Raw genomic sequence first — 26,050 nt, forward strand, 5'->3', positions numbered from 1 at the left:
TTTGGGATGTATTTCTTAAATGAACATCGTCCCCTGAATGGTTCTAGTTTTTCATCAATTAGTCTTTCTCACAGTTTCAACTACAGTCAAAAGTCGTTAATTCGGACACCCATAATCTGGAATGATCTATAAGCCGGACCTCAAGGCTAAAAACTTTCTGCACATGCACACAGGCGTTTACGCGTGCGCATAAGACCTTTTACGACTGCGCATATGCGTGTGCGCAAGCGCGGAATACGTTTTCGCGTGCATGTTTTATGTATAACGGACGGTACAAGCTAAAATTATCTAATTATCTATTTCAGTTAATGTTGATGATTGCGTTGTTCCTTAATTTTCGAATTGGATCCGGCTTTGCAGACTGTAAGAGCAATACTATAAAAGTAAACTTGAACTTTCGATTATGTCAAATAAAATTTCCGATTCTGGAGCTCCCAAAGGATCGTACAAAATGAAAGTATGTTTCGATGTCCATCAAACAAAAAGTGGAATTGCTGCAAAAAATGGATAAAGACATGAAGAATGTGACAGAGAGGTTAGAAAAAATGAAAAAATTTCGATTGACAAGTTAGTCGGTATTCTCGGCACAGCAATTAACGGGACTTGAACAGCAGAACTTTGTAACTGAACAGGAAATTATGTCTGTTTATAGAATTAAAGAGAAAGTATTATCACATAAAACGAAGCAACTTAAACAACTTACATTGAAAGAAATGTTTAATAAAGTAAACAAATAAATATGAAGCTTTTTTTTTTTGTAAATTTTGATACCCTTTAGATCATAATTGTTCTTTATTTCATAAATTACGGTTTCATATTTTTAATTTTAGAATTTCTGCATGCCATCTTACGAGATTTAAACTGATGATCTATAATCTGGAAAAATCGATAATCCGGAATCGCCGAAGTCCCGACGAGTCCGGATTAACGACTTTTGACTGTAGTTATTTTCTTCCTTAGTAGGTCCTGAGATAGCTGGTATCCCATATACAGTACAAAGTCTGTAATCCGGACGTCAGTTATCTGGAATGATCTATAATCTAGAGCCGCAAACACTTTTTTTGGAGTATGCTCTACGCATGCGCGTAATGCATTTACGCATGCACGTAGGGAGGATGTGTCTCCAGATACGTTAAAAAATGCTTGGCATAATTTATGGCCAGCTGCCATATTTCATTGTGAGGACGAAGAAGATGATAGCTGCAATTTTGAAGGTTTTCAGACATCGCAAACTAAAGGTGAAATTTTCCAATTATTGGATTTTGTAAAGAAATGTGGAGAAGCGGTAATAAATGAAGATAATATAACAGAAGTTTTTCATTGCGAGGACAATGCCCCAATCATCAATCAATTAACGGACGGCGAAATCCGTAGTATGGTTTTAGATCCAGAAAATACTGCTTCCAATAGGTGGAACTTTGTAACTGAACATTAAATTATGTCTGTTTATAGAATTAAAGAGAAAGTATTAGCACAAAAAACGAAGCAACTTAAACAACTTACTTTGAAAGAAATGTTTAATAAAGTAAACAAATAAATATTAAGCTTTTTGTAAATTTTGATACTCTTTAGTTCATAATTTCTCTTTATTTCATAAATTACAGTTTCATATTTTTAATTGTATAATTTCTGCATGCCATCTTAGAAAATTTAAATTGACGGTCTATAATACGGAAAAACCCCTAATAAAAAATCGCGACAAGTCTGGATTACGGACTTTGTACTGCACCAATTATCTACAGTGAAATTCCATCCAGAATGGCACAATGGTTCCATCAAGCCCTTTACAACAGAACTTGCATTATTATCAAACAGAAATGGCCCCTCTGGCTGCTGGCAGGAGTATATTTCCATTTTCCATGTATAAAACACTCTGGAATCAACCAGTGCAAATATTTTTATGCTACATTTGGCAGGTTTTTATGGGATGTATTTCTTAAATGAACATCGTCCCCTGAATGGTTCTAATTTTTCATCAATTGTTACTTCAAAAAACTGTCTTATGGGAGCGAGTTTGTTCACATCTCTTCTACTTGGACAATCTCGGAATCATCAAACCAAAGGCATCTTAATAGGAAAAAGAATCACTTGCAGGACATTGCTTTGTGAAAAATATCCATTCCAGTTCCATCTGTTGCCCACAGATCTTTCACATTAACATGAGAGGATTTGTGAATACCACATGTATACAAAAGTCCTAAAAGTGCTTTGATTTCACATTCATCTGTTTTCTTTGCATCACGCTCATGTACAAATCATTCCTAAATGGAATAAATGTAAATATTTGTACATTGAACTATTATTTCTATCATGTCTTTGTCAATGAGCAGAGACCAGGAATCCAATGGTGTTGATGCATTTTTCAAATAATCAGTATTTACTGGAATTTTGAAGATAATGTTTTTAGAACTAGTCCTAACATTCATTCAGAATTTGTTTTTCTTCCATATCAGGCCATACATAATTCTCATCATTTGATTGATTTTCTAATTCACTATCTAATTCAGTGTCTGTTGATGAATTATGATTACTGTTGTATTCTCCGTCTATTAATTCTTCCTCCTTTTCCTTTAAAAGATTCATCATCTGTTGAAATAGTTTCTAGCATATTTCTGAACCTTTTAATTTCTTTATCATAACTTACATGCCACTGCCATGCTGGCTTACTAAGAAACATCACATCTGAGATCTGAGAGATGCGAGAAGGTGCACGGGTATCACATACTCAAACGGTACAATTCCTAGAAAAGTATTTGAAGAATTACTCCACGGACTTCCCAGCTTCAAGAATGTGACCTTGAATACAACTACTAAAGGTTTCGCCCATTTCCAGGAAAGGGATTTGGAGATAAGGGACAAAGAATCTGTCCCTGAGTATGAGATACCCAGCGGGCGTGCTCGCGGGTTAACAGGGAAATATTCATAATATAATTCAGACAAAATATAATCCATGTTTCTCTCTCTGTCCCATGATACATCTTGAACCGTGGTAGAAAAAATTATGGCTATATGCTCGGTGTTTCCAGACTTTTGATACCTGAAGATGAATACCACTGCATATACTATGTCCATTTGTCTGCAAATTTAAATTTAACACCACAATGTTATTCTTTCTGTTATTTCAGTTTTGAGGGTTAATACACATGATTTTATAGTCGGTTTCTTTCTTTTTAAATAATCCTACAGTATCCAGAATTAAGGAATAATAATTTCTTTTTCTCTTTACATCATTTCAGCTGACAAAAAGTTTCATGCAAACACTCAAGTTTTATAAAAGGATGAAATCATCAATTAATAAAATAAGACATTTCAGGTGCAAAATCTGAAACAGAAACAATTATTTCATAAGATTTTTTATTCCTGTTTGCAATTACTTTATTTAGTCGTAATTTTCTGATTTCCTATCTAAAATGCATTTACATTATTGAAATTTACTACAGTATTAAAATAAAATATTTTATCACACATACAAATATAAATATTAAAATTTAATATTTTGATACACATACAAACTTTAAAAAAAAAAAAAAAAAAAAAAACCGGACGCGTACCCCATTTTGTGCCATTCCAAAGGGACCTGGATTCATACCTAAGAAGAGAACACTTTTTGTTGAAGTACAATAATTCCTAACATAACACTCATGTGGTTCCTTTGCATAATCTAGAGGATTATAAATGTAACAAACACTTTCCCCATATCTAAGTTTAGATAATTGGCTGCACTGTAGCTTTTCTAATTCAAGCAACATATCAGCAATATTTTCAGAAGAAAGGGACATACTTTAAGACTCAATAGTCCATTACACTTTAAAGACTCAGTAACCATTAATTCAAAATGTAACACGCGCTCTCTCTTAAAATAAACAGAAACCACAAGAATAGTTTCTGTTTACGTTATTACTGAAGATCACATTAAAAATTCGATTAATGCTAAGAGTTTTGGGATAGGTTTTATTGTATACTACAATAAGAAAATATTTCTTTTTTATTTTTGTATTATTAAAAATTCATAATTCTGACTAATTGTTCCTAGGTGTGTCAAGGCCAATGGGAAAGTAGCAAGCAGCATTATCTGTAACCGTATAGGTTGAGATTTTGGCTCATTGCCAATGTACGTGTTATATGTAATGTTTACAAGAAAAGAGTAGTCAGTGCGTAATACGTACGTAGTACAAAATATCCTGATGAATGAATATGAGAACAAATGTAATTAAGGAGTACTAATACTGTTTAGATGTGAAGTTTCATTTGGATCATTACTCATTTTCTCTGTTTTGCATCAAATGTCAGCTGACATCATTCTTGTTTGTGAGTAGCATAGTTTACAATTAGGTTAATGTTTGATGCATAACTTAGCTGAGTATCGTCATATCGTAAAAGTTCATTCTTATTGGTTCGCTTTATGATACTAAAATCTCTTGGCAGTTTTAAGTTTCAGCTAATCAGTTTACAGTTATTTTAATTCTGTAATTTAATATTTTCTTAGTACTATAATCTGAAATATTTGTTTTGAAACCATTATTCACGACATTCAAACAAAACATATTTATATAATTATTTTGTTTGGCTAGACTGGAGATCGTGTATGCAGATTAATGTATTACAATGAAAGTATTCAAATCTGTTTAATAAATACTAGAATTTCTACTTGATTTAATGTCTGACTTTTGTATAAAATACATGCTAGCTAATGAAATTAGAACTTATTGTAAAATGCAAAAGTTATTAATATGTAACTTACTTATACAGTGGGTTTATAATTTTATCTAGTCATTTGTCTGAAATTAATTGCTATCATCATGTTGTATATCTTAAACCATGTAAATGTAACTTCGGTCCACTGACATGCTGCATTTTTCACCAGTGGAGTAAATATGAAGAAAAGTTATAATCCTCTCTAAGTAACTGTGTACAGATAGTGGGTACTTTTCTTTAGGCACATTCTATGCATTTTGGCAGTACTACAGTACTATTGTAATGTGTGTGTATGTGTACTTATTAATGGTGACACATACTTGCAGAGTTCTCAAATGGTTACAGGATTTATCATATTTTGAATACGAAGACTAATGATGAGTGCAATAATAGTTAATATATTCTGAAGCATAGAGACTAATGATATGAATTTAAGTTCCATTAGATTTTGCACAGAGAATCCTGGAAATCTATACACATAATTATTTTCACATAAGTGCAAAATTTAAAACAATATGTACAAATGGACCTTATTTAAATAGCTTGCATATTTTTAGCAAATATGACAGCTTACAGCATGTAAATGTGCGGCTTTACATAAAATTTTCAAAGGGTAGTACTGGTATTCTCGTAACAGGTGACTCATCACCCGTGAACCATGACCAAAACCAAAGAAATTGGTAATAGTGTCATATTAAACCACTTGAAAAGCAGCAGTATATGAAGAATTTATACATGCTTGATTTTATTACGTTACCAGAAGTTTTATGGTCTGCTGTAGCCACCTTGGTGACAGAAGGCAGCTTTGGGTTTGGGTTTAAAAAAACATGATTTATTGCCAAAAGTTATAAACAGCCATGAAAATGAAATTGATTTAAGTAAATGATTAATTAACAGTTCATTCAATATCTGTATAAAAATGTTATCTTATATATAGAGAGAATGATTTTAATATAAAATTGTATTTATTATGCTATTTAATAAAATTTTGTCGGTAATTTATTTAAAAGAATAGCATAATTCAACAGAACTTATCCAATATATTGTTACATTATTTTCTTCGCTCATGTTTGCACGGGGTTCGTTTGGATTTGGAGTCACTAATGACGACAGTACTGCATGAAGTATCAAAACACACTTTATATACCAATATCGATCAGGACAGCTCCAAAACACTTTTACAGTTGTCGAAGATCTACTATAAACACGCTGGAAGAATCAGCAACTCAGCCTTCACACTGTCAGGCAATAACGGTGGAGACAGCTTCACTGCAAAGCACCAGAGGACAGCACCCGACTGCTCAGTCATTCTCGGAACTCCATGTACTCTCTAGACTCTCCACGCTACAACTCGCGATGCACTCGACGACACACAGAGCACAGATCCCGACTCTTCAGTTCAGTCGTTCCCGGAGCTTAACACACTCTCTTGACGATGCACTAACCGCGATACACTAAGACTCTCTTCGATGTACTCAACGACCCACTCGGCACTCGCTGCCCAGCTGTCAATTCGATCGACTCTGCACTGACTGACTAACTAACTACTTCGCACTCTAAACTCTGCGTACCAGCAGGGTTTATATAGTTTTTGGCTTGTGTTCGAGAACATTCTGGGCTAAACCGGTAAGAATTTGTTCCAGAAGATTCTACATCTGTCCATCGCCTATCGTCAATTTTGTCGCCAAATGGGGCAACCCTGCCTTCCGTTGCCATCAACCCTAAACCTGCTTTGTGGAGAAGCCATCTTACCAATCATGGACATTTTGTAACAATATATATTTAATACTGCATTTAATACCATTATGCAAACACTTTTATTTAACATAACAACATATGTAAACATGCTGAAAAAATCAATTTATTATTAAACATAATGGAAAATTCTATTTGGTATTTTACTTAATGTGATTTTGTTAGCAATTTATTGTAAAAAAATCTTTATAAACATATAAAAAAAATCATTTTTTACAGACTCTTTCTGATAGCCACAGTCCCGCAATGGCTGCTAATAATGCAAATATCAACTTTTTTAATGATGGAAGATAGAAAATAGTAAGCATATTGAGCATTTTACAATGAAAAACTGTTAAATTGACTCAAGGTATTCCCCCCCCCCAAAAAAAAAAAGCTAAATTGCTAACTGTTTATTTCTCGCATCTGCTCCATTTGTTTCTTACCATTGCTGAAAAGCATCAAACTTACAATTTGCTAGTGGCTTGCAAAAGACAAGTACCGGATTATTAAATAAAGTTATAGAACATTAGCAGAAGATAGCACTGATGTGTGCTTGGAGAGATTGTATTATATTCTTTTATAACTATCATTGTACTTTAAACATGTTAAAAAAGCAGTTCAAGCAATCCTGTTTGATATCTGCCAATTGGAGCAGTATTATTTCACATTTGTCGACAGTCATAATTTACTATGATAATCAGATATAAAACGACATTGATAGCCAGCCTCATTTTTCATTTACACAAATGCTGTCGTAGTGTCTTTCAACTTGACCAAAAATTTGTCCTCATTGTTGACAGATTGCCATCACAATTCAGCAAAGTGGCAGAACAGCATCATGTGATTTATACTTATAATCAAAAGCAAATACAAAGTAGATGGCCTAGTAGATCACCTGTTGCAAGAACACTGTTACCAATTACATACGTCAAGGTCTTGGACCCCACTGGATTTTTTGTGCTCTGAAACATTGATTTGCTTATAATACTTACAACTGGATGAATCAAAGCCTGTAATTGAATGATATGTATGTACAAAATTTTTGGGTGGTGTTATATACTAGAAAAGTATTCAGGAAGAAAAATTGGCATATAAAAATGTCTGGAGACATATGAAAGTCACTTTTGCTATCTATTATGAAGGGTGGTAATCTCTCTTATTATTGTATTAAATGCACAGTGACATTTTTAGTACTTTTCCTGTTAACAGAGATCCTGCCAAAGTTGTGCCAATCGTTCTATTAGATTCTGATAAAATTGACACCTCTTTTTTAATAAACAATTAGTATTTGATGAGCTTAATTTTTTATTTTATAAGAAGATTTTCATTCCTTTCTTTTAATTTGTTCGACCTTCTGATTTTAATGGATACTTTGTGTAGAATGCTATGAATACAAACTTTCTGCAACTAATTGTTTCAGTTTATTAATATTGTGTCAGCTGCATTTAGCTGACCATATTTAATTTATTAATATACATTTTTTTTATGGCAGGATCCATGACTTTGAAAGTAATCCAAGTGACGATTAATTTCAAAGTCTTGTTGTTCTGTAGAAGGCAGATCTGAAATGTTAGTAATTTTTATCAATATGCAAGAAAAAAATGTAGCAATTAATTTATATATTCTCCTTCATAAAAACAAAATGTGGCCTTGGTAATTGGTGGGTTATCAAGAATCACTTTGGGACAACATAAACTGAAAACATTGATGTTATGAGTATGTTGTTACATCATGCTTATCTATGATTGGCACTAAATAACGTTGCTTGATGACTGTTTCATGCTTGATGGGCAATATGATCAGCTAAATGTGGCCCACAGAACGGTAGAAGATTGGAACAGTTACTTGTGGGACATTTGTACCCATAACATTCTAAGCAGAGCTTTTGGTAAAATTAGAAGGCCTTACAAAATAGTAGAAATCAGCAAAAGCCTTTTTATGGAGCTGGCTGAATAATGATTGTTTGTTAAATAAAGAGGTATCAGTTTTTCAAAATTCCAGAGGAGTTGTCTGGTAAATTTGGCAGTATCCTTGCCAACATGGCTCGATGGTAGCCAACTTTCAATTTTTTTTTTTTTTTTTTTCAATGGCAGATTGTGAACAATTACAAATGTAACCCAGTCCATTAATCTATACAAGGCCAGATGTGGTGGTCTCTTTATTATGAAGGCATTTAATAGGTGGGCCACCATCGCCTTTCCTATGAAGGGATGGACAGTTACAACCACGCCTTCTCCAGGATTCGAACCCAGGCCCTTCGGTATCGCAGTCAGCTTCCCTGACCACTATACCAACTGGGTGGCGCCAACTTTCAAAGTAGATGGGATAATATTTAAGTACCCTAATTGTGTTGCTTTATCATTAAAAAAAAAATAATTTCCATGTTTGTTAATGAAGAATGTTTTCTCATATGAAATAACGTTTGATGAAGATTTATGGAAACTATACCAATCTAATTTTTATTTTTCTTTATAGGTTGCATTTCATTTTCAGCCATTGAAAATATGATTCCTTAACTCCTCAGCAATGACAATCTGTTTTGCACTAACTCTAGTCTTAGTTTATTCGATTATGTGCCTTTCGATACAAGGTAATTATAAGCCATTTCTTAAATATTTAGCTACTGTAATAGGGCTTATTTATTTATTTTTTGTTAAAGAATAATGAGACATGAAAATAAATTGATTTTAAAACTACTCGCTAATGGAGTAAAGAGTGTAGAAAATAATTGCACTTTGAAATTAAATTAATCCCTAGATTAGTTTTTGGTGCTATGATTAGTTTTTAGTACTATAATTAGTTTTTAGTGCGCTTTTTTTAAAATCTTAAACATCATCAAAGATGTCACAGAATTTAAATATAAATAAAACCCTATTGTTATTAATGAGGTAAAAATATTTTGGTACTTACGAAAAGTCCAGTCGACCACAAGAGACGGTGCCAGCCGTGCCAAACCAAAAAAATCCATTTACTAAATACAAAAAAAAAAAAAAAAAAAAAAAAAAAATTCTTATTTTTCTTTCAAATTTATTATACTATCATTTATTTATGTTTAATTTTTCAATAAAAATATCCATTATTGGTTGATCTTTGGATTATGGTAACTTGGTGATTTTTTGGTGAAAATTTGGCGACCAACTCTGCTACAGCAACCCTCTACTTTTTTTTTTTTTCCGCCATTTTGTCTTCACGAAGTAAAGACATATTTCTTTTCTTTTTATTTACTCAACACTTTTTCCAACAATCTACTAGCCGAATTACACTTATGATAGAAATTTTATGTAACAAAACTGTTTAATCATGACAAATATTAAATGCAAAATTGGGAAAAAGTGCACAATCGCAAACTCCTTGCGCGTTTTTCAGAATAGCACATACACATAAACCATTTACACGTCGACTTATTTTTACTTAAAAAACATCCCAGAATTGCACAAAAAAGGCATTGCACACACTCTTATCTTTATCCATCTACACTGCTATTTTCTCATAAATTACAAAAATTTGCACGAAAATGCAGGAAAATTTTCTTAATCTTTAAACTCGGTAAAAAGCACATATATGAAATTACCTGATTGCGAAAAAGTATATACCCTTTCCAAGGATGAACTTTTCCATGTATAAAATAAATAAAATATCCAAAAGCTTTTACCTCTAAATTATCTATTATATTGTAAACGTCACCAACGAATTTATACGCAAACATTAAAAATAGTTACAAATACTTAGTGTCAAATATTTAAATTATTTCCATGCACGTTTACTTCAACTGAAACATATACCAAATTCCTACAAACATAAAATTCACAAAATAACTATCATTTAATTAAAATATCACTAAACCATGTACACATCGACTTATTTTTACCTAAAAAACATCTCAGAATTTCACAAAAATGACATTGCACACACTCTTCACTATATCCATGTACACTGCTTTTTTGTCATAAATTGGAAAAATTTCACGAAAATGCATGAAAATTTTGTGAATCTTTAAAGCCGGTAAAAAGAACATATATGAAATTACCTGATCGCGAAAAAGTATATACCCTTTCCAAGAATGAACATTTCCAAGTATAAAATAAATAAAATATCCAAAAACTTTTACCTCTAAATTATCTATTATATTATAAACGTCAGCAAGGAATTTATACGCAAACATTAAAAATAGTTACAAATACTTAGTGTCAAATATTTAAATTATTTCCATACACGTTTACTTCAACTGAAACGTATACCAAATTCCTACAAACATAAAATTCACAAAATAACTATCATTTAATTAAAATATCACTAAACCATGTACACGTCAACTTATTTTTACTTAAAAAAAATCTCAGAAATGCACAAAAATGGCATTGCGCACACTCTTCACTATATCCATGTACACTGCTTTTTTCTCATAAATTAGAAAAATTTCACGAAAATGCATGAAAATACTCAACGTATACTACTCAAACGTATTCCAAAATACTACAAACATATAACTCACAAAATCACGATCATTAAATTGAAATATAATTAAATTAAAAAACGCTACTTAAAATATAAATAAGCACATACATTAAATTAATAAAAATTAGATTACAATCCTAATTACTTTAAACTAAATCATTGCTAATAACAATTTTGCAATAATACCATCTTAATTTATTTACTCCTTACATTTAGAACAATGCATAAAAATAATATCCTCAAATGATTAAAAATACTAACTTACCTAATCTTCTTCAGAATCTTCATTACGTGGCACGCACACTTCAATACAGAAAGAGTTCCAATCGGCTGCAGTACTACTGCTAATTTCTAAATCTGAAATCCAGTAGTCAACTTATTATTAATTATTACGTATTAAAAATTTAGAATTCACTTTACATGGCGCCATGCAATCCGAAAATTAATCAACACTATTTCACACAACACACAATGAAGCTTAACACAAAATAATTTTTCCAAATTTACCCCCTTTTCCGATTAAAGAATTGTAATTCGTCCATTAATGTCACATGACATATCTCATGATCTCACATTTCCCTCACACAAAATAATGCGTAATCGGAACTGAGTGCTTCTCACATTATTACCAAAGTCCTAGGTCGCCTCCAAAATGTCGCCAAACTACCTGTTACCATATTCCAAAGATCAGCCCCATTATTTTATAGTTAAGGGGATATATTGTAAAAGCACTTATTTTAACTATGTTTTAATTTTTGCGGTAAATATGTCTTACAAAATACTTTTTTTCGCCTCATAAAATAATAAAAAATCAGAAATTTGTCACTTACCAAATTTTGCAAAATCACCTATATCTTCATTTTTGCGAAAATTACAGCTCGCGAAAATAAGTGCTTTTACAGTACTCGCTCAGATTTATTGTGGTACACAAAAATTCATAATTTCAGTTGAAATAGCAACAAATACAGTACAAAGTCTTTAATCCGGACCCGTCAGGACTTCGGCGATTCTGGATTAGGTTTTTTTCCGGTTTATAGATCAATTTAAATCTGTTAAGATGGCATGCAGAAATTATAAAATTAAAAATATGAAACCGTAATTTATGAAATAAAGAGCAATTATGATCTAAAGGGTATCAAAATTTACAAAAAAAAAAAAAAAAAAAAAAAAAAAAAAAGCTTAGGATTTATTTGTTTACTTTATTAAACATTTTTTTCCACACGCGCATGTGTAAAGCATACATTACGCATAGTCGAAATTAGAAAATTGCAACCAGAAAACTGTTTGATGTGTATTCGTGATATTTATAGTGATGAGGAATTTGATTTAAATCATATCAAAGACAGAATACATACTACATACGGAGTACATACACATGAAATACTACATTTAGTAAGGAATTATAAGCCGAATAAAATAAAAAGATCTGCTCTGAAGATGAGGATAGTGCTGACAGATGAACTTCCAGTTCTTTGTGTGCTGCAACGTTCCCCCCCCTCGCAGAGCAGTGTGATATTGATAAACAGATTTCAGAATGGTTAGAGAAACAAAGGATATGCCTTTATCCATTTTTTGCAGCAATTCCACTTTTTGTTTGATGGACATCGAAACATGCTTTCGCATTGTAGATCCTTTGGCAGCTCCAGAATCGGAAACTCTTTTTGACATAATCGAAAGTTCAAGCTTAATTTTTATAAAATTGCTCTAACTGTCAGCAAAAAATAATAAGCTGGCTTCAATTAGAAGATTAAGGAACAATGCAATCTGCAACATTAACTGAATAGATAATTTTAGCCTAGCTTATACCGCTCGTTATATATTAAATGCGAGTGTGTAAACGTATTATGAGCATGTGTAAGGTACTATGCACATGCGTAAATGCATTATATGTTTACGCATGCACAGAAAGTTTGTAGCTTTGAGGTCCGGATTAAGGACTTTGTAGTGTATATATTCATCCTTGTGAAGCCAACGCCACATAAATTCATCCATACATGAATCTAAATGATGGCACGCGGTCCTATGTTGTCTATTTTTGGCGAAAAATCATGTAGTGTGCCATCTTTTCTTTAATAGGCAAAAATGGTCGATGGGAATTTCTGTAAGTACCAATATTTTTGTTTAACTGGTTTTGAGATGAATTATATATACTGACAAAAATTCATGACTGCAAATAACTATTAATTTTCTTTAAGCTTTGTCAGAATAAATAATATATATATATATATATATATATATACTTCAGCTATGAAAGTCAGAAACAATTGAAATTACATTTCTGCAAATACCTTGAATTATATCAGGAAAGTTTAAGATAAATTGCATTTCCCCCCTCTTCTTTTAGCCTAAAGGAGCAATTTGGCCAGAAGAATATTAATTTCGTTTTGGCATTTTGCTTCGAAAACGTTAAATGTCCATTTCACTTTTGAAATTGTTGCGACAAAATATTATCGCCCTGTATTGAAAGAAATTAAATAATGAAGAATCTGCATAAATGTGTGTATGTTTCTTGCACTGTGATAAAACACTGGTTCCTAGAGCCATCAAATTTTGAATAACATAGTCCTCCACCTAAATAGGAGCACCTGCATCAACAAATTTTAAAACGTTTAAAAATAATATAGCAATTGTATTCTCACATTCTAATATTCTGCTGTCTTCAATTAAAGGAAAAAAAAATTATTTAGTGTTATCATCATTTTATACAAAGATCACTACATATCACACACTAAAAAATGGGCAGTGTATTAAACAATTAAAACATGTTTATCTCTATTTCTTTTTCCCAAACCTACATTAATCCATCTATCCATCAACCTTCAGAAGAAATTTTTGCGCATTCAGACTTACTACAAATATCCTGAATTTAATGTGTTCAATTAGTTAACACCTTTCCTGCTATTTGCAAAGTCTGATTTGTTTCATTCTTTCGGATTTGTGCATCTGCAGAGAATGCATATACAGTGAGCATGGAATAATAATAACAGCTTTAATATGATATGTTTTCTTCAAGAATTCATTTCTTGAAAGCCTGTGCACAAATTCATCATATAACAGTGTCACAAGAAATGCAGTCTGTTAGTAACACAAAGAAAATGCACTACGTTAAGAGTAATAGTTTTTTTCAGTGCTGGTATTAAAATGTAAACAAACAGTGTGAAGGCATTTCCAGGCATATTGGAAATTATATCATCTTAAGGCATATCCAATCATGAGGACAAATTTTTCCCTTATATCCACTGCACGGCGTGCAGTGTTTATATGCAGTCTTGATTGTGGCCTTTATACTGTAGCTATATTAAATTTTTTTAAGATTAAAATATACTTATAACTTACCATTAAATAATTTTCTGATATTTCAAAAACTAAGATGTCTATATTTAATCATTTATCATCAAGTTGGCAATCTTAACAAGCTTTATCAACAGTATACTGAATTCTAAGAATTAATCCATCAACCCTTGTGAAATTAAGGATAATATCTTTTGATATTTAGGATATTTTGATTTTTAAAGTTGGTATTTAAGGTTATATATGTTAGATTAAAAAAAATGTTGGATAGCTATTGTAGTTATTGGAAATTGTTGTTATAGTTTATAGATAATGATAGACTTGATGTATTTAGATCATGTTGAGAAACCTTATGGCATCGATTGTAAAGTTGATCAACAGTTTCATTCTGCATACATAACACCTTTAATAGAGCAGGAAACTGAAGTAACTGGATGTCAATCAAGTGACACTTCATCTGGATTGCAGGTGATGAAGATTTAATGATATATCATTATGTTAAATTTAAATAAGGATGTATTTCTTTTCTTTTCTTTTTTTTTTCATTAAACATATTCAGAATGTAGATGGAAGAGGAAGAAAGCTTTAATCAATTAGAGTAATCTTGCATGAACTTTTATAAGTATATCAAATTACTGTACCATTTAAAATATTGTACATAAAGTGTCTATAGTTAATACTCAGAATTGCTACTACATAAAATTTTATATGAATCTTAAAACAATAACAATCATGAATTTCTATTCATTCATTACATTATTATTTTGTATTCATTACATTACATAATTAGAAATTATTTTAAGAATAGTATTTATTTCAGTATCATATTGTATGTTATTGTATTTTTACAATTTGGAAATTATAACCTGAATGGTAACATAAACTAAACCTGGCTATATGCTAAAAGTGACAGAATGAAAAAAAAAAAAAAAAAAAAGTTCAGGGAAAAAATAAGAATATTTGTGCAACAGCAACAAAAACAAAAACAAACAAACAAAAAAAAAAAAAATATTGTGGAACAGATTGTTACAACTATCTGCTTTCAGCATGAGAAAGCAAATATATATATACATATATAAGTGAAATGTAACAAGCTCAGAGTCAATCCTTGAACTTAACATGCTAAAAATCTGGTAGATTTAATAGGAACTAAATAAAACGAATGAATATTTTATAATCTTTTTTCAGAATCATCAAAACTTAATAATTGTGAATTAACTTCTCATTAATTGCCTACTTATATACATATATCTTTTCAGGGTAATTCAGTTTAATGCAAATACTGTTTGAATCATTGATTTTATGTATTTATATATTTTCATGAAGCCAGAAACAAAAATATAAAGGAAAAAAATAAAAAATTAAATTACATTCAGCTGTCTTTCTGTCTACCTGTGGTGCTGAATGAAAACTGAACTCCTTCTATATTGTTATATTGCAAGAAAGAGCTGGATGATTGATCTGGCCAAATTACTTCAATAAATACCTACGTTGAAAAGTAATGAAATAATAATTCAGATTTCAGGATGGAAAGGGGAAATAATCAAATTAAAATACAGAGTTAATAGATTATGGCGAATTAAAGTTGGAATTTTGTCTATTTTTTATTTTGCACGTATATTTAATGAGGTGGTAGTAGAATTTTGGTGCAGCTTTGTTAGAGTTTTATTTTCTAGCACAGCTTCTTTGAGTACTGATGATATTTAAAAAATTAGAACAGTTTATAGCAGCGTGTAGCAAAACATTTAACAGGTGAGAAAGCAGAAAGCATAAAATCTATGTTTCTTTAGTGGTCAGAAAAATGGGGGAGGGGGGGAACCTTATAAAAATGGAGAGCTTCTAAAGGGAGATTACTCTGCTTCTTAACAAGTTTTGGTCTAAATCAAAAAGATATAAGATTTCATTGTTAGTGTTATATAAATTTGTGCATCAGCTGCATTGTGTAGCTGTGGTATGCAGATTGTTAATTCAGTAATGACATATTTCAGAAAGATTAATTACATATTTACTAGTTTTAGGGGAGGAAAAGTATTAAAGGAAGATATTAGGGATTAATTAAAATTATACAGGTACATAATATAAATATGTTTCAGTTTTTTCCTCCCCAAAATTACTTTTCCTTCTCTGAACAAGGCCCACTAGCGGCCAAGTGGTAAAATTGCTCAACACTGATAGTTCTGACCTGGGTTCAATTCCAGGCAAACAGGCTGGCTGCATGGACGTTTTTTGTGGTTTTTCCCTATGTGTAACATGTATATGAGCCAATTTGCATTGGAAAGTCCTCCATGAAGGCAATCCTCCTCTTAGGCAGATAGTCCTACTGTGCTTTGCCATAATCTGTCAAACCGAAAACAAACCGTCTCTGACACATAATTTTTAGTTTGTCATTCAATTATTATTTTTAATAAAATCTAACTTGGTTGCATATTTTAAAATTAGATTTGGGAGGGGAAGTGGAAAAGTAATTCGTAGGGTAGTAACATAGGGTACTCATAGGTCAATAGCCATTTTGCTGGCGAACATTGAAATGCACCATTGAAGTTCTGAGCCAACTTAACAGTGCAAAATTTCTCTGGGCACAATACTCTTAATTTGAAATTTCATCTTTATTATTTTACTGCCTGATAGTAGTGGAGTTTTGTTTGTATCACAAGTGACATCTCCTGTTTAAAACAAGTTGAATAAAAAAAGGGTATTTAAAACTTTAATGGAACTTTGTTGTATCCACGTTAGATAGAGCAATAACTAGTTTGTCGGTCCACTAGGTTCTGAAGGACATTTCAGTTAATATTGTACAGTTAGGATCGCTTAAAGTAACATATAGAATTGACATTGAAATAACCTATGGGGGAGGGGGAAGGTCTTAACACCAAAATTTAAAGCAGAAAAAACTTACCGCAAAATGAAATATGTTTCTATGTAGAAAACTCTGGAAACTACTTCTGTTGTAATCTTTATTAGATGAAAAGATCCCACGTGCTAATTTAAACTGCTTCAGTAAATAACATTTTTACTAACCATATGTATATGATTTGCTAAAATCTTAGAAAACCTAGAAGCATTTTTTATATTTAAGACTTTTAAGGAATTAACTAATAATAAATTGCTTTGGTTCTGCAAACTCGATGTTGACGTTAAAAAACTTTCTGTGTTGTTTATATATAGGAAGTGCATGTACTGAGTCTTCAGAGTTCTGGATTTGACGAACCTATTGGAGCCAGGAATGGTTTTTTGCCAAGTGTTTCATTAGATGTACGTCCTCGCTGGAAGCAAAAGGAACATGCTACTTCTGTATTTGTCATACTGCATTCATTAACAGCAGTCATGTGGCAAATGAATTTGCACCACTCTGGAAATAGTACAAGCTTTCATATTATTGTAAGAAATTTCAATTATTGTATTTCTCAAACACTTAATTAAAACACTAAGTTTTAACTTTTTTTGTCATTAATCTAATTATTCCTTCCTAATCTTTTCTCTAACTATGTAATAAATAATCATATTTCTTCTGAACTTCAGTTTGTTTAAGAGATTTAAAATAAAAGCACTAAAGTTAACATGAAATCAAGACAGATTTTACTTACTTATGTACGTGACTGTTGTCATGCAATTTTAAGCATTTTGATGTTGTGAAATCCCACTGAAAGGTGGGAGATTTTTAAATCCATACCCTGAGGAATTTTCTTTCAAAATTGGGACAGATTTGGGAAATTTGTATGATACACATATAAGGTACACAAGCTAATGACAAGTATAACCTGTATGTTTTCACAATAATATTTGTAAAATTTGTGAACTTGATCACATGTTACTTCAGTCAAGGGAGATAAGTCACAACAATAATAATGCTAGTTTTAGCTGTGTAATTTTATGGAACTAAAGTTATAATTTTTTTTTAATATCAAGAAAGATGGAGACTATCTTGCTATTAATGCATTTTTTGTTATGATGGTATCAACTAAATAAATGTAAAATGTGAACATAATCATCATCATTTTAAAATACTAGCTCATTTATTCATTATGAACCATCAAGCATGGTGCACAATGAATAAATTAAATAATTATACAGAGTATTAAGTAAGGGTTACAAGCTTTTTTTCCTCGTATATCATGCCTCCAATTACAAAGTTTTTCAAAGTAATGGTAAGGAAAATTTTATAAAAATTATTTCATCTCTGGAAATCTGCAACCATAAAATCTTATTTTATATATGGTTTCAGTTTATCAAAATTTCATATAGTAATCTTCATTAAGCTTTATCAGGTTAAAAGCTGCATGCTAAATCAATTTGACACATAAAGACTTTTATTATTTTTGCTGATATTGCATTTCCTTTCCAATATACCTGTACATTTCCACCTGTACATTTATGTTTGAAACAAAATGTAACATCTTTTTTCCATCAATGAAAGTTCAAAAACAGTAAACTTATTAAATATTTATCGATTAAAAAACTATTGCAGTTTAATAGAGACAATTTTTAGTAGCTGAAAAACTGTGGACATAAGATGATTGTTAACCATTTGTTTCTTAGCAAAATAGAAAGATACCAGTTCCTTTCTTTACAAAGGTTACTATAAAAGAAAAGCACCTATGTTTGACTTTGAGTGCAGTACTTATGCTTATTACATAAATACCTAGTTGAATGAGTAAAAGGTGAGAAAAAATGACAGTGTGCTGTTGAGTCTTCTGCAGGACCAGAGCTTTGCTATGTTAGAAACATAAAGCTGAAAGATTTCCAGAGCAAAATTGAAAGCAGCTATGTGTCAGTGTAATGAACAAAGCGGTGAGAAATATGTTGCCCTGTAAATTTGTGTGTTAAAGAATATGGTTGTTTGCAACATCTTCTGTAAAAGGATATGTTTTTCACTTTTATAGTAATTTAGTAATTCTATGAGTTAACAAAATAAACAGTAAAATAAAAGTGTAGCTTTTTTAGATTAATGTTCAGGAATTTTTTAATTGCACTGTATCTTATGGAATTCTTGAAGCTGAGATAAAGTGGTATGCCATTTATATTTTGCAAATTAGAATGAAAGCCATTTTATTTGAATTAATTAGAGCACAGCTTTTTCAGGCAACACTTTTCTTTGGATAACCCAGAGGAACTATTTTCAACAATTAAAGGTAGAACTAAGTTTGTATCGCTTCATATTATTTAGCAAAAGTACATAATGCAAGGCAATTACATGTGTATATTATTGAAAATAATGAGTTTTCTTTTGATTTATCAACTAGTGCACACATGCAGTTATGTCATGTCATCTTTTAATAAGTAGTGTATAATACTAATCTCTTAGATCCCAGAGATATCATGACTTTCTTTTTGTATACAATATTCTAATGTAGCTTATTTTCACCACAAAATATATATTTACCTGTGAAATATGAAACCGTGAAAAACATTGATAAGTAAAGTTACAGATGGCTTGTTTTCTGGATCCTGTGATTCAGTGTTACTTTTGTCTGCTGTTTTAACTTAGATTTTGATGCATTTCTTTTTAAAATTTAATTAAGATGGGAATTATAATGTGATTTTAATTTTATGACATTTCAGGTTAATAAGCCATCCTATGTAGTTCCTAGCATTGCAGTTGCAACTGTTTCCCGTCAAAAGCTTCCCTCCACAAAAAGATTGCCTGCATGGGTCAGAAGTCACCATGGTGCTGTTACTTCCTTCTCAGTAATACCAGTAGCTAATGAAATAAATTTATACACTGGAACAGGTGAGTTGATTCAGAATTATGGTTTATGTGACTTTAATATAGGAGGTGTGTGAAAAATGATGGCTACAGATTTTATTTCTATAAATTCTGATCCTAAGTTTGTATTTCTAGTTATAAAATTTCAGAAGACAAAATTTCATGAGAATTGTTTCAGCACTGACTCTACAACCGCTTCTTAAATACTTTTTTTTTTTTTTTTTTTTTTTTTTTTTTTTTTTTTTTTTTTTAATGTGGCTGCTATGGAGAAAAAAGTCTGATCAGTAGTAACTTACAGTAGAATTCTGATAACCCATGACTGCTTACTGACTTTTCAACTTTTATAAATTTATAAAATCTATCCCAGGACCGTATTATTATTATTATTATTAAAGAATTTGAAAGAAAATAATTTTTAGATGATTTAATTATTTGAAAAAATTCATGAATATAGTAAAAAATAAAGTAACCATATTTCCTCATATATTTTTCCCCCTCACTTTTTATTGCCAGGTTTTGAAAAATTTTAAAATATTCACGTTATTTTCTCCTATCTCAGTCTGTTCACAGAATAAACTACCCTAAATTTCAAAACCCATGTGGTGATTGTTTTTGTCTTACTACCAGAGGCAAACCCTCACAAACTCCGTATGAAGGTCATGGCAAACTTCACCTTTCTAACTGTTGAATTTTATGCCAGCCTAATACAATAATACAATCACAGTGAACTGTAAATTTTTTCCAGTTTCCCATCTTGAAATTCTATTATACTTTACACTGGCTTTCATTATGAGCCAGATAGGCTGGTTTGTTAATACTGATATTAGCTATGATTTGTGTGTGGTCCAAACCTGTGTCTTCAGTAATTTTTTGTTTAGTGGAAGCATCCAAATCAGCAGAAACACAAAATAAGTCGAGTATCTTGCAAGTTACATTGTAATGTGGGCCTTCCTTACGTATATAAGAAGAATGGAATTTTCGGTGATGACAGTACATAGCTGAAATACAGAGCATTGCATACATGTTCAAACCTGCAATTCTGTCTTTGTACGCAATAATACGCTTGTCTCAGGTCAGTAGAACTAAATAACAAGGAATGGAAAAATTCATTGCAAAATGTTATGCATATTTTCAGATTATTAACCCCTGAAATTGGAAGCTTACACTCACAGCTTGATGATTTAAAATTTGTTGTTAGGGACTGTAGTTTTTAGTTCTTAGTAAACATGACCTGACATTCAATTCACGATTAGGCTGAGTCAGATGTGCATTCACTGTCTCTAATTATTTATAGATGGTTTGAGGCTTTAGCCATGCAGCATAGACAACAGTACTAACACACGAGATTCAGGTTACAGCAAAATAGAAATAGAGATATCTTATTGTATATTGTAATGCTAATATTGCTATGTAATCTTATTGGAATGTAGATTTCTTTTAAGGAAATAATATTAGGGTAGTTACTTGTAGTTTATCCATTACTACTTTTCATTTGTTATGTTCATATTATAATCTCATCCTTTAGAAATTAAATTATTTGCATAATTTTCTTTCTCAGGTTTCAGCCACTAAAATTAGTAAAAAAAGGGAAGGGGGAATTTTCAAAGAAATATGGTATATATGGAGAGAGATTACCCTTGTAATTTTAATTTTTTGATTTGCATGTGAGTACATGTAGTTATAAACATTTCATATAGGTTTAAATTCTTTGTTTATTATGTATCTAGAAATTTTAGCTGGGGCTTAATATTTCATCTTGGCATGATCTATTTTAAGGCAAGGGCCACTCAGACAGTATAATGGTTAGGGAAGCTAAGTTTTGCTGTACTGAAGGGCCCAGGTTTGAATCGGTGTTGCCAGAAATGTTTCAACTAAAGTAGCAAAAGAAGACTAAAAAAGTTGCAAATAATGTCAGAGATCACATGATTTTTGTGACGTCATAGTTATGCATGCTCACATGACGTCTGACATCATTACAAATTTACTGTCTATTGGTTCCGTAACTTATTGACTGTATTCGATTCTTAGTCGTTTTAGTTACATATCACAGTTTTAATGCAAATTTTAAAACTATATTGCTCATTTTCAATTGTTTAAATATCCATTTCTTTTTTAAATAATTCTGATTTAATTTTTATTTCTAATTCTATTTTAAAATTAATTTGTGCTTATCCATTCTTAAGAAATTCTTCACGTTTAGATTGTTAGCACTTTTGTACTAAATTTTGTCAGTTAGTTTTTTTGATTCATTGATTTTTTTTTCTTGATTGTAAACATGTTAATTGAGGAATGTTTTTCAGTGAGTTTCCCATTCTACAGGTGATCTTATTTCTTTGATTACTTAAGATAGCCTTGCTCTTCCACTGTTAAATTTATTTGTGGTGTTATTTAGAAAAATGCCGTTGCTTTGATTTTTAAGTCACTTCCGTTGCTTAGTTCTTAGCAATATTATTGATCAGAAGAATTAATTTTATTTCTTTCTCTATTTGGGTTCCCAACATATGATGTATTTAAACTTTGTTAAGTGAAACGTATAACAAATGCAATGCAAAGTACCTGTAAGAAAGCTGATATTTCACTATGAATTCAGTGGTACCACCTTTCCCCCCAAAAAACTAAAACTTGTTCTTACAATCATGTAATGCTCTCTAGAAACAGTAAAAATAGGCTGAAATGAATAATACGGTACAGTCAAAAACTATTACTTTGGAAATGAGATGCCTGTACCACATACAGAGAAATCGCACGGAACAGAAAAGCTCAGTCCTGTGATGTATTGACAAAACTGTTAAGTGATAATCCATAATCATCTATAATCTGCTCTCATTTCGGATGTAAACAAAATACAGTCAAAAGTCTTTAATCCGGACGTCCATGATCTGGAATGGTCTATAATCCGGACCTCAAAGCTACAAACTTTCTGCACATGCATAAACGCATAATGCATTTACGCATGCGCGTTTAATGTACAAAGGACGGTATAAGCTAAGCTAAAATTATGCAATTATCTATTTCAGTTAATGTTGCAGATTGCGTTGTTCATGAATCTTCGAATTGGATCCAGCTTTTTATTTTTGCAGACTGTTAGAGCAATTTTATAAAAAGTAAGCTTGAACTTTCGATTATGTCAAAAAAAGTTTCCAATTCTGGAGCTGCCGAAGTATCTACAAAGCGAAAGCATGTTTCGTTGTCCATTAAACAAAAAGTGGAATTGCTGCAAAAAATGGGTAAAGGCATGAAGAAAGTGACGGAGAGGTGATTTGTTTCTCTAACCATTCCAAAATCTGTGTATCAATTTCACATTGCTCTGGGGGGAGGGGAAACGTTGTGGCGCGGAATGAACTGGAAGTTGATCTGTCAGCACTATCCTCATCTTCAGGGCAGATGTTTTTATTTTAATCGGCCTACTCACTAAATTTATTGTTTCATCTCGATGTACTCCAATATAATTTAAATCAATTTCCTTGTCATTATAAATATCACGAATACACATCAAATAGTTTTCTGTTTGCAATTTTCTAATTTCGACTATGCGTAATGTATGCTTTACGCATGCGGGCATTGAAAGAAATGTTTTTTTTTGTAAATTTTGATGCTAAAGCAAGGTTTAAAGTTTAAAGAAATTAAACATTTAGCAGTAGTAACAATAAAAGCTCCCTGAGATATGTTGTGCAGACATTGAAGACAATAAACGATTTTGAACTTAACCAATTTAATAACAATATAATAAAGAATAAAAACACAAAAAATAAATGTCAACAATATTAGAGTCTTAGAAAAAATATAATATAACCATCATTCATCAAATATTTTTACCTGGTCTCCAAAACACTGGCATTCTATACAAACAAAAGTGTCCTAAACAGTAATTATGCGGCCTAAAGCTGGCTACCCATTCAATAAGTCCATAATCAATGGTCAAGAAAAACACCTGAAAATTTAAATGAAGTTCTTGAAAGCACTTAAAACAGGCCTAACCCCGTTTGCACAAGGAGTCACCGCTCACGTATTTTTAATTGGCGTCTTTATTGAAGAACATGGATGCCGCCCACGGCAGTCACTCACATGGTAGCTTCTGGAACCGAAGAACTTTAATCTGGAACCATCATCTCGCAAACCGGAATCAAGGCATTTTATTCACCGGACTGCATGCATCCTTTTGAAGGGGCTGGAAACCGCTCACTCAAGTGCCGGGAAAGCAGGAACTAGAAGTGTTGAGCCAGAGCGACGCGAGATACTTATAGCAGAAGTAGGAATGACGTCATCTCACGGCAACCAATCAGCTAGCTGCACAAATCGGCTTTTCAGATGACGTAAATCATGTTTCGTTTTTGCATCTCAATTAGGTTGAAACAGTCCGTTCTCAATGCAAACAGTGGCAGCAAGAAAAAGAAGTAGAAGTAACTACTATATTACATTAAAATAAGGACTAAACTAAATAAACATTTCAAGGAGGAGAGATGATGCAGTAAAAGGTTTAAAAATAAGCTATATTTTCCAACAAATGCCCCCCACATCATCATCTCCGACCTGAAATAAAAACCGAATGCCAGTATCTTTACAAAATTCAAAACAAGAATAATTAAATATCACAATTTCATTCAGAAATTTTTAAGAAAAATTTTTCTTTGGGAAAATCTTATCCCATTATTCAAAAATTTTACCGTAGCAAGAAAGTCCAACGTGTTACAGAACAATACAAAGACATATATATATAATCACACACTCAATACTTTTACCCAGGGCTCTGGTCACTCATACAACATTCTACACTATACAATTTTACATTTATCTAATATCCATCATAATATGACTTATAACATACTTTCAAATTAACAAAACTCTTAATTTAAATACACACAAAAACAAATTTCATAAGAAAATTGTTCCACAAAATCTTATTAGGTTATGCTTAGTCAGCGGTTTTGTCATGGGATCAGCCAGATTATCTTTACTTGGGACATATTTTAAATCAAAAATTTCCCTGTTCAATAGATCACGAATGAAAAATAGTTTCACATCTATATGTTTTGTCCTCGAGTTTTCAATGGGTGATTTTGTAAAACATATAGCAGCCATATTATCAGCAAACAGTATTGGCCTCGAAACATAGTTACTTGCAATTTTAAACTGAATGCATTCATCCAAAATGTTTTTAAACCAAACTAATTCTTTTGCTGATTCAGTCATGGAGATAAATTCAGCCTCCATAGTAGATAAACTCACTCCCCTTTCTTTAAATGTACGCCAAGATACAGGTGATTCTCCCAACAAAGCTATTTGTCCACCAATAGACACCATATCATCCCTGCTTGAAGCAAAATCCGAATCTGAATATATATTGAGCTTCAGTTGCTTGCATACCAGTTTGAGTTTGTGCTGTCTGGTATTGGAAACGTACCCTAAAAGTTTAAGTAATCCTTTCTAGTGAAACTTACCAGGATTGCTTTGGAACTGAGAAAATGTATTAACAGCATAAGCTATATCCGGACGAGTACGATTGCAAAGAAACGAGAGACATCCCAAAACATTTCTATAAGGATAATTCATCATTTCAGTCGTTTGTTCTTGTGTACTGGGACTTTGAGACTTTGAGTATTTCACACCTTTAACTATTGGAAGGGAAGTAATTTGTATTTTAAAAGACTTAAATCGATCAACTATGTCTTCTATATATAATTGCTGATGAATTAAAACACTATTGTTCTCATATTCAAACTCCACACCCAGAAGCTTTCTTGTTTTACTTAAAATTTTCAAATCAAAATGTGAATTCGGGACTTTTAATATCCTTTTGACCTGAATTTCACTTTTCCCAAACACAACTATATCATCAACATAAACCAACAGAATGACAAAATCTTTAAAATGATAGACACAATTACACCACTCAAACTTGATAAACCCTAGGTTACATAGTGTTCTATCCAACTCGTAGTACCATAATCGCCCACTCTGATGCAAACCATACAAGGCTCTATCTAAGCGACACACAAAAGTTTCTTTATCTCGCTCCACAAAACCCTGAGGTTGGGACATGTAAATTTCCTCTGATAAAGGAGCATAGAGATAGGCACTTTTCACGTCACATTGTATATTTGCCCATCCAAGGTGTGCAACTAAAAGGGAGAAAAAGAGCCTTATTACTGAAAAGTTGACTACAGGAGA

General features: G+C 31.7%; 2 protein-coding genes across 5 annotated transcripts in view; one reads left to right on the plus strand and one right to left on the minus strand.

The window, feature by feature from the left end:
• Positions 1 to 4,037, minus strand: part of Smug (Single-strand-selective monofunctional uracil-DNA glycosylase) — a 67,477-nt gene extending 63,440 nt beyond the window's left edge. For 2 of the 4 annotated variants that reach the window (XR_015038236.1, XR_015038237.1), the window contains exon 1: positions 3,552 to 4,037. Coding sequence is in view for 2 of the 4 variants with exons in the window: in XM_035351021.2 (XP_035206912.2) it covers positions 3,552 to 3,779 (228 nt within the window). In the remaining 2 variants the exon portion in view is untranslated. The remainder of the gene's footprint in view (positions 1 to 3,551) is intronic. The other 2 variants (XM_085806611.1, XM_035351021.2) reach the window with 2 other exon arrangements.
• Positions 4,038 to 4,110: 73 nt separating this feature from the next.
• Positions 4,111 to 26,050, plus strand: part of LOC118181816 (transforming growth factor beta receptor type 3-like) — a 116,307-nt gene continuing 94,367 nt past the window's right edge. The window contains exons 1-5 of the mRNA XM_035351020.2: positions 4,111 to 4,308; positions 8,908 to 9,022; positions 14,513 to 14,646; positions 17,344 to 17,556; positions 19,738 to 19,906. Of these exons, the coding sequence (XP_035206911.1) occupies positions 8,959 to 9,022; positions 14,513 to 14,646; positions 17,344 to 17,556; positions 19,738 to 19,906 (580 nt within the window). The 5' untranslated portion in view covers positions 4,111 to 4,308; positions 8,908 to 8,958. The remainder of the gene's footprint in view (positions 4,309 to 8,907; positions 9,023 to 14,512; positions 14,647 to 17,343; positions 17,557 to 19,737; positions 19,907 to 26,050) is intronic.

The sequence above is a fragment of the Stegodyphus dumicola genome, chromosome 12 (assembly GCF_044657685.1).
Source record: "Stegodyphus dumicola isolate Sdum_Otavi_A_Nest chromosome 12, ASM4465768v1".
Taxonomy (NCBI): Eukaryota; Metazoa; Arthropoda; class Arachnida; order Araneae; family Eresidae; genus Stegodyphus; species Stegodyphus dumicola.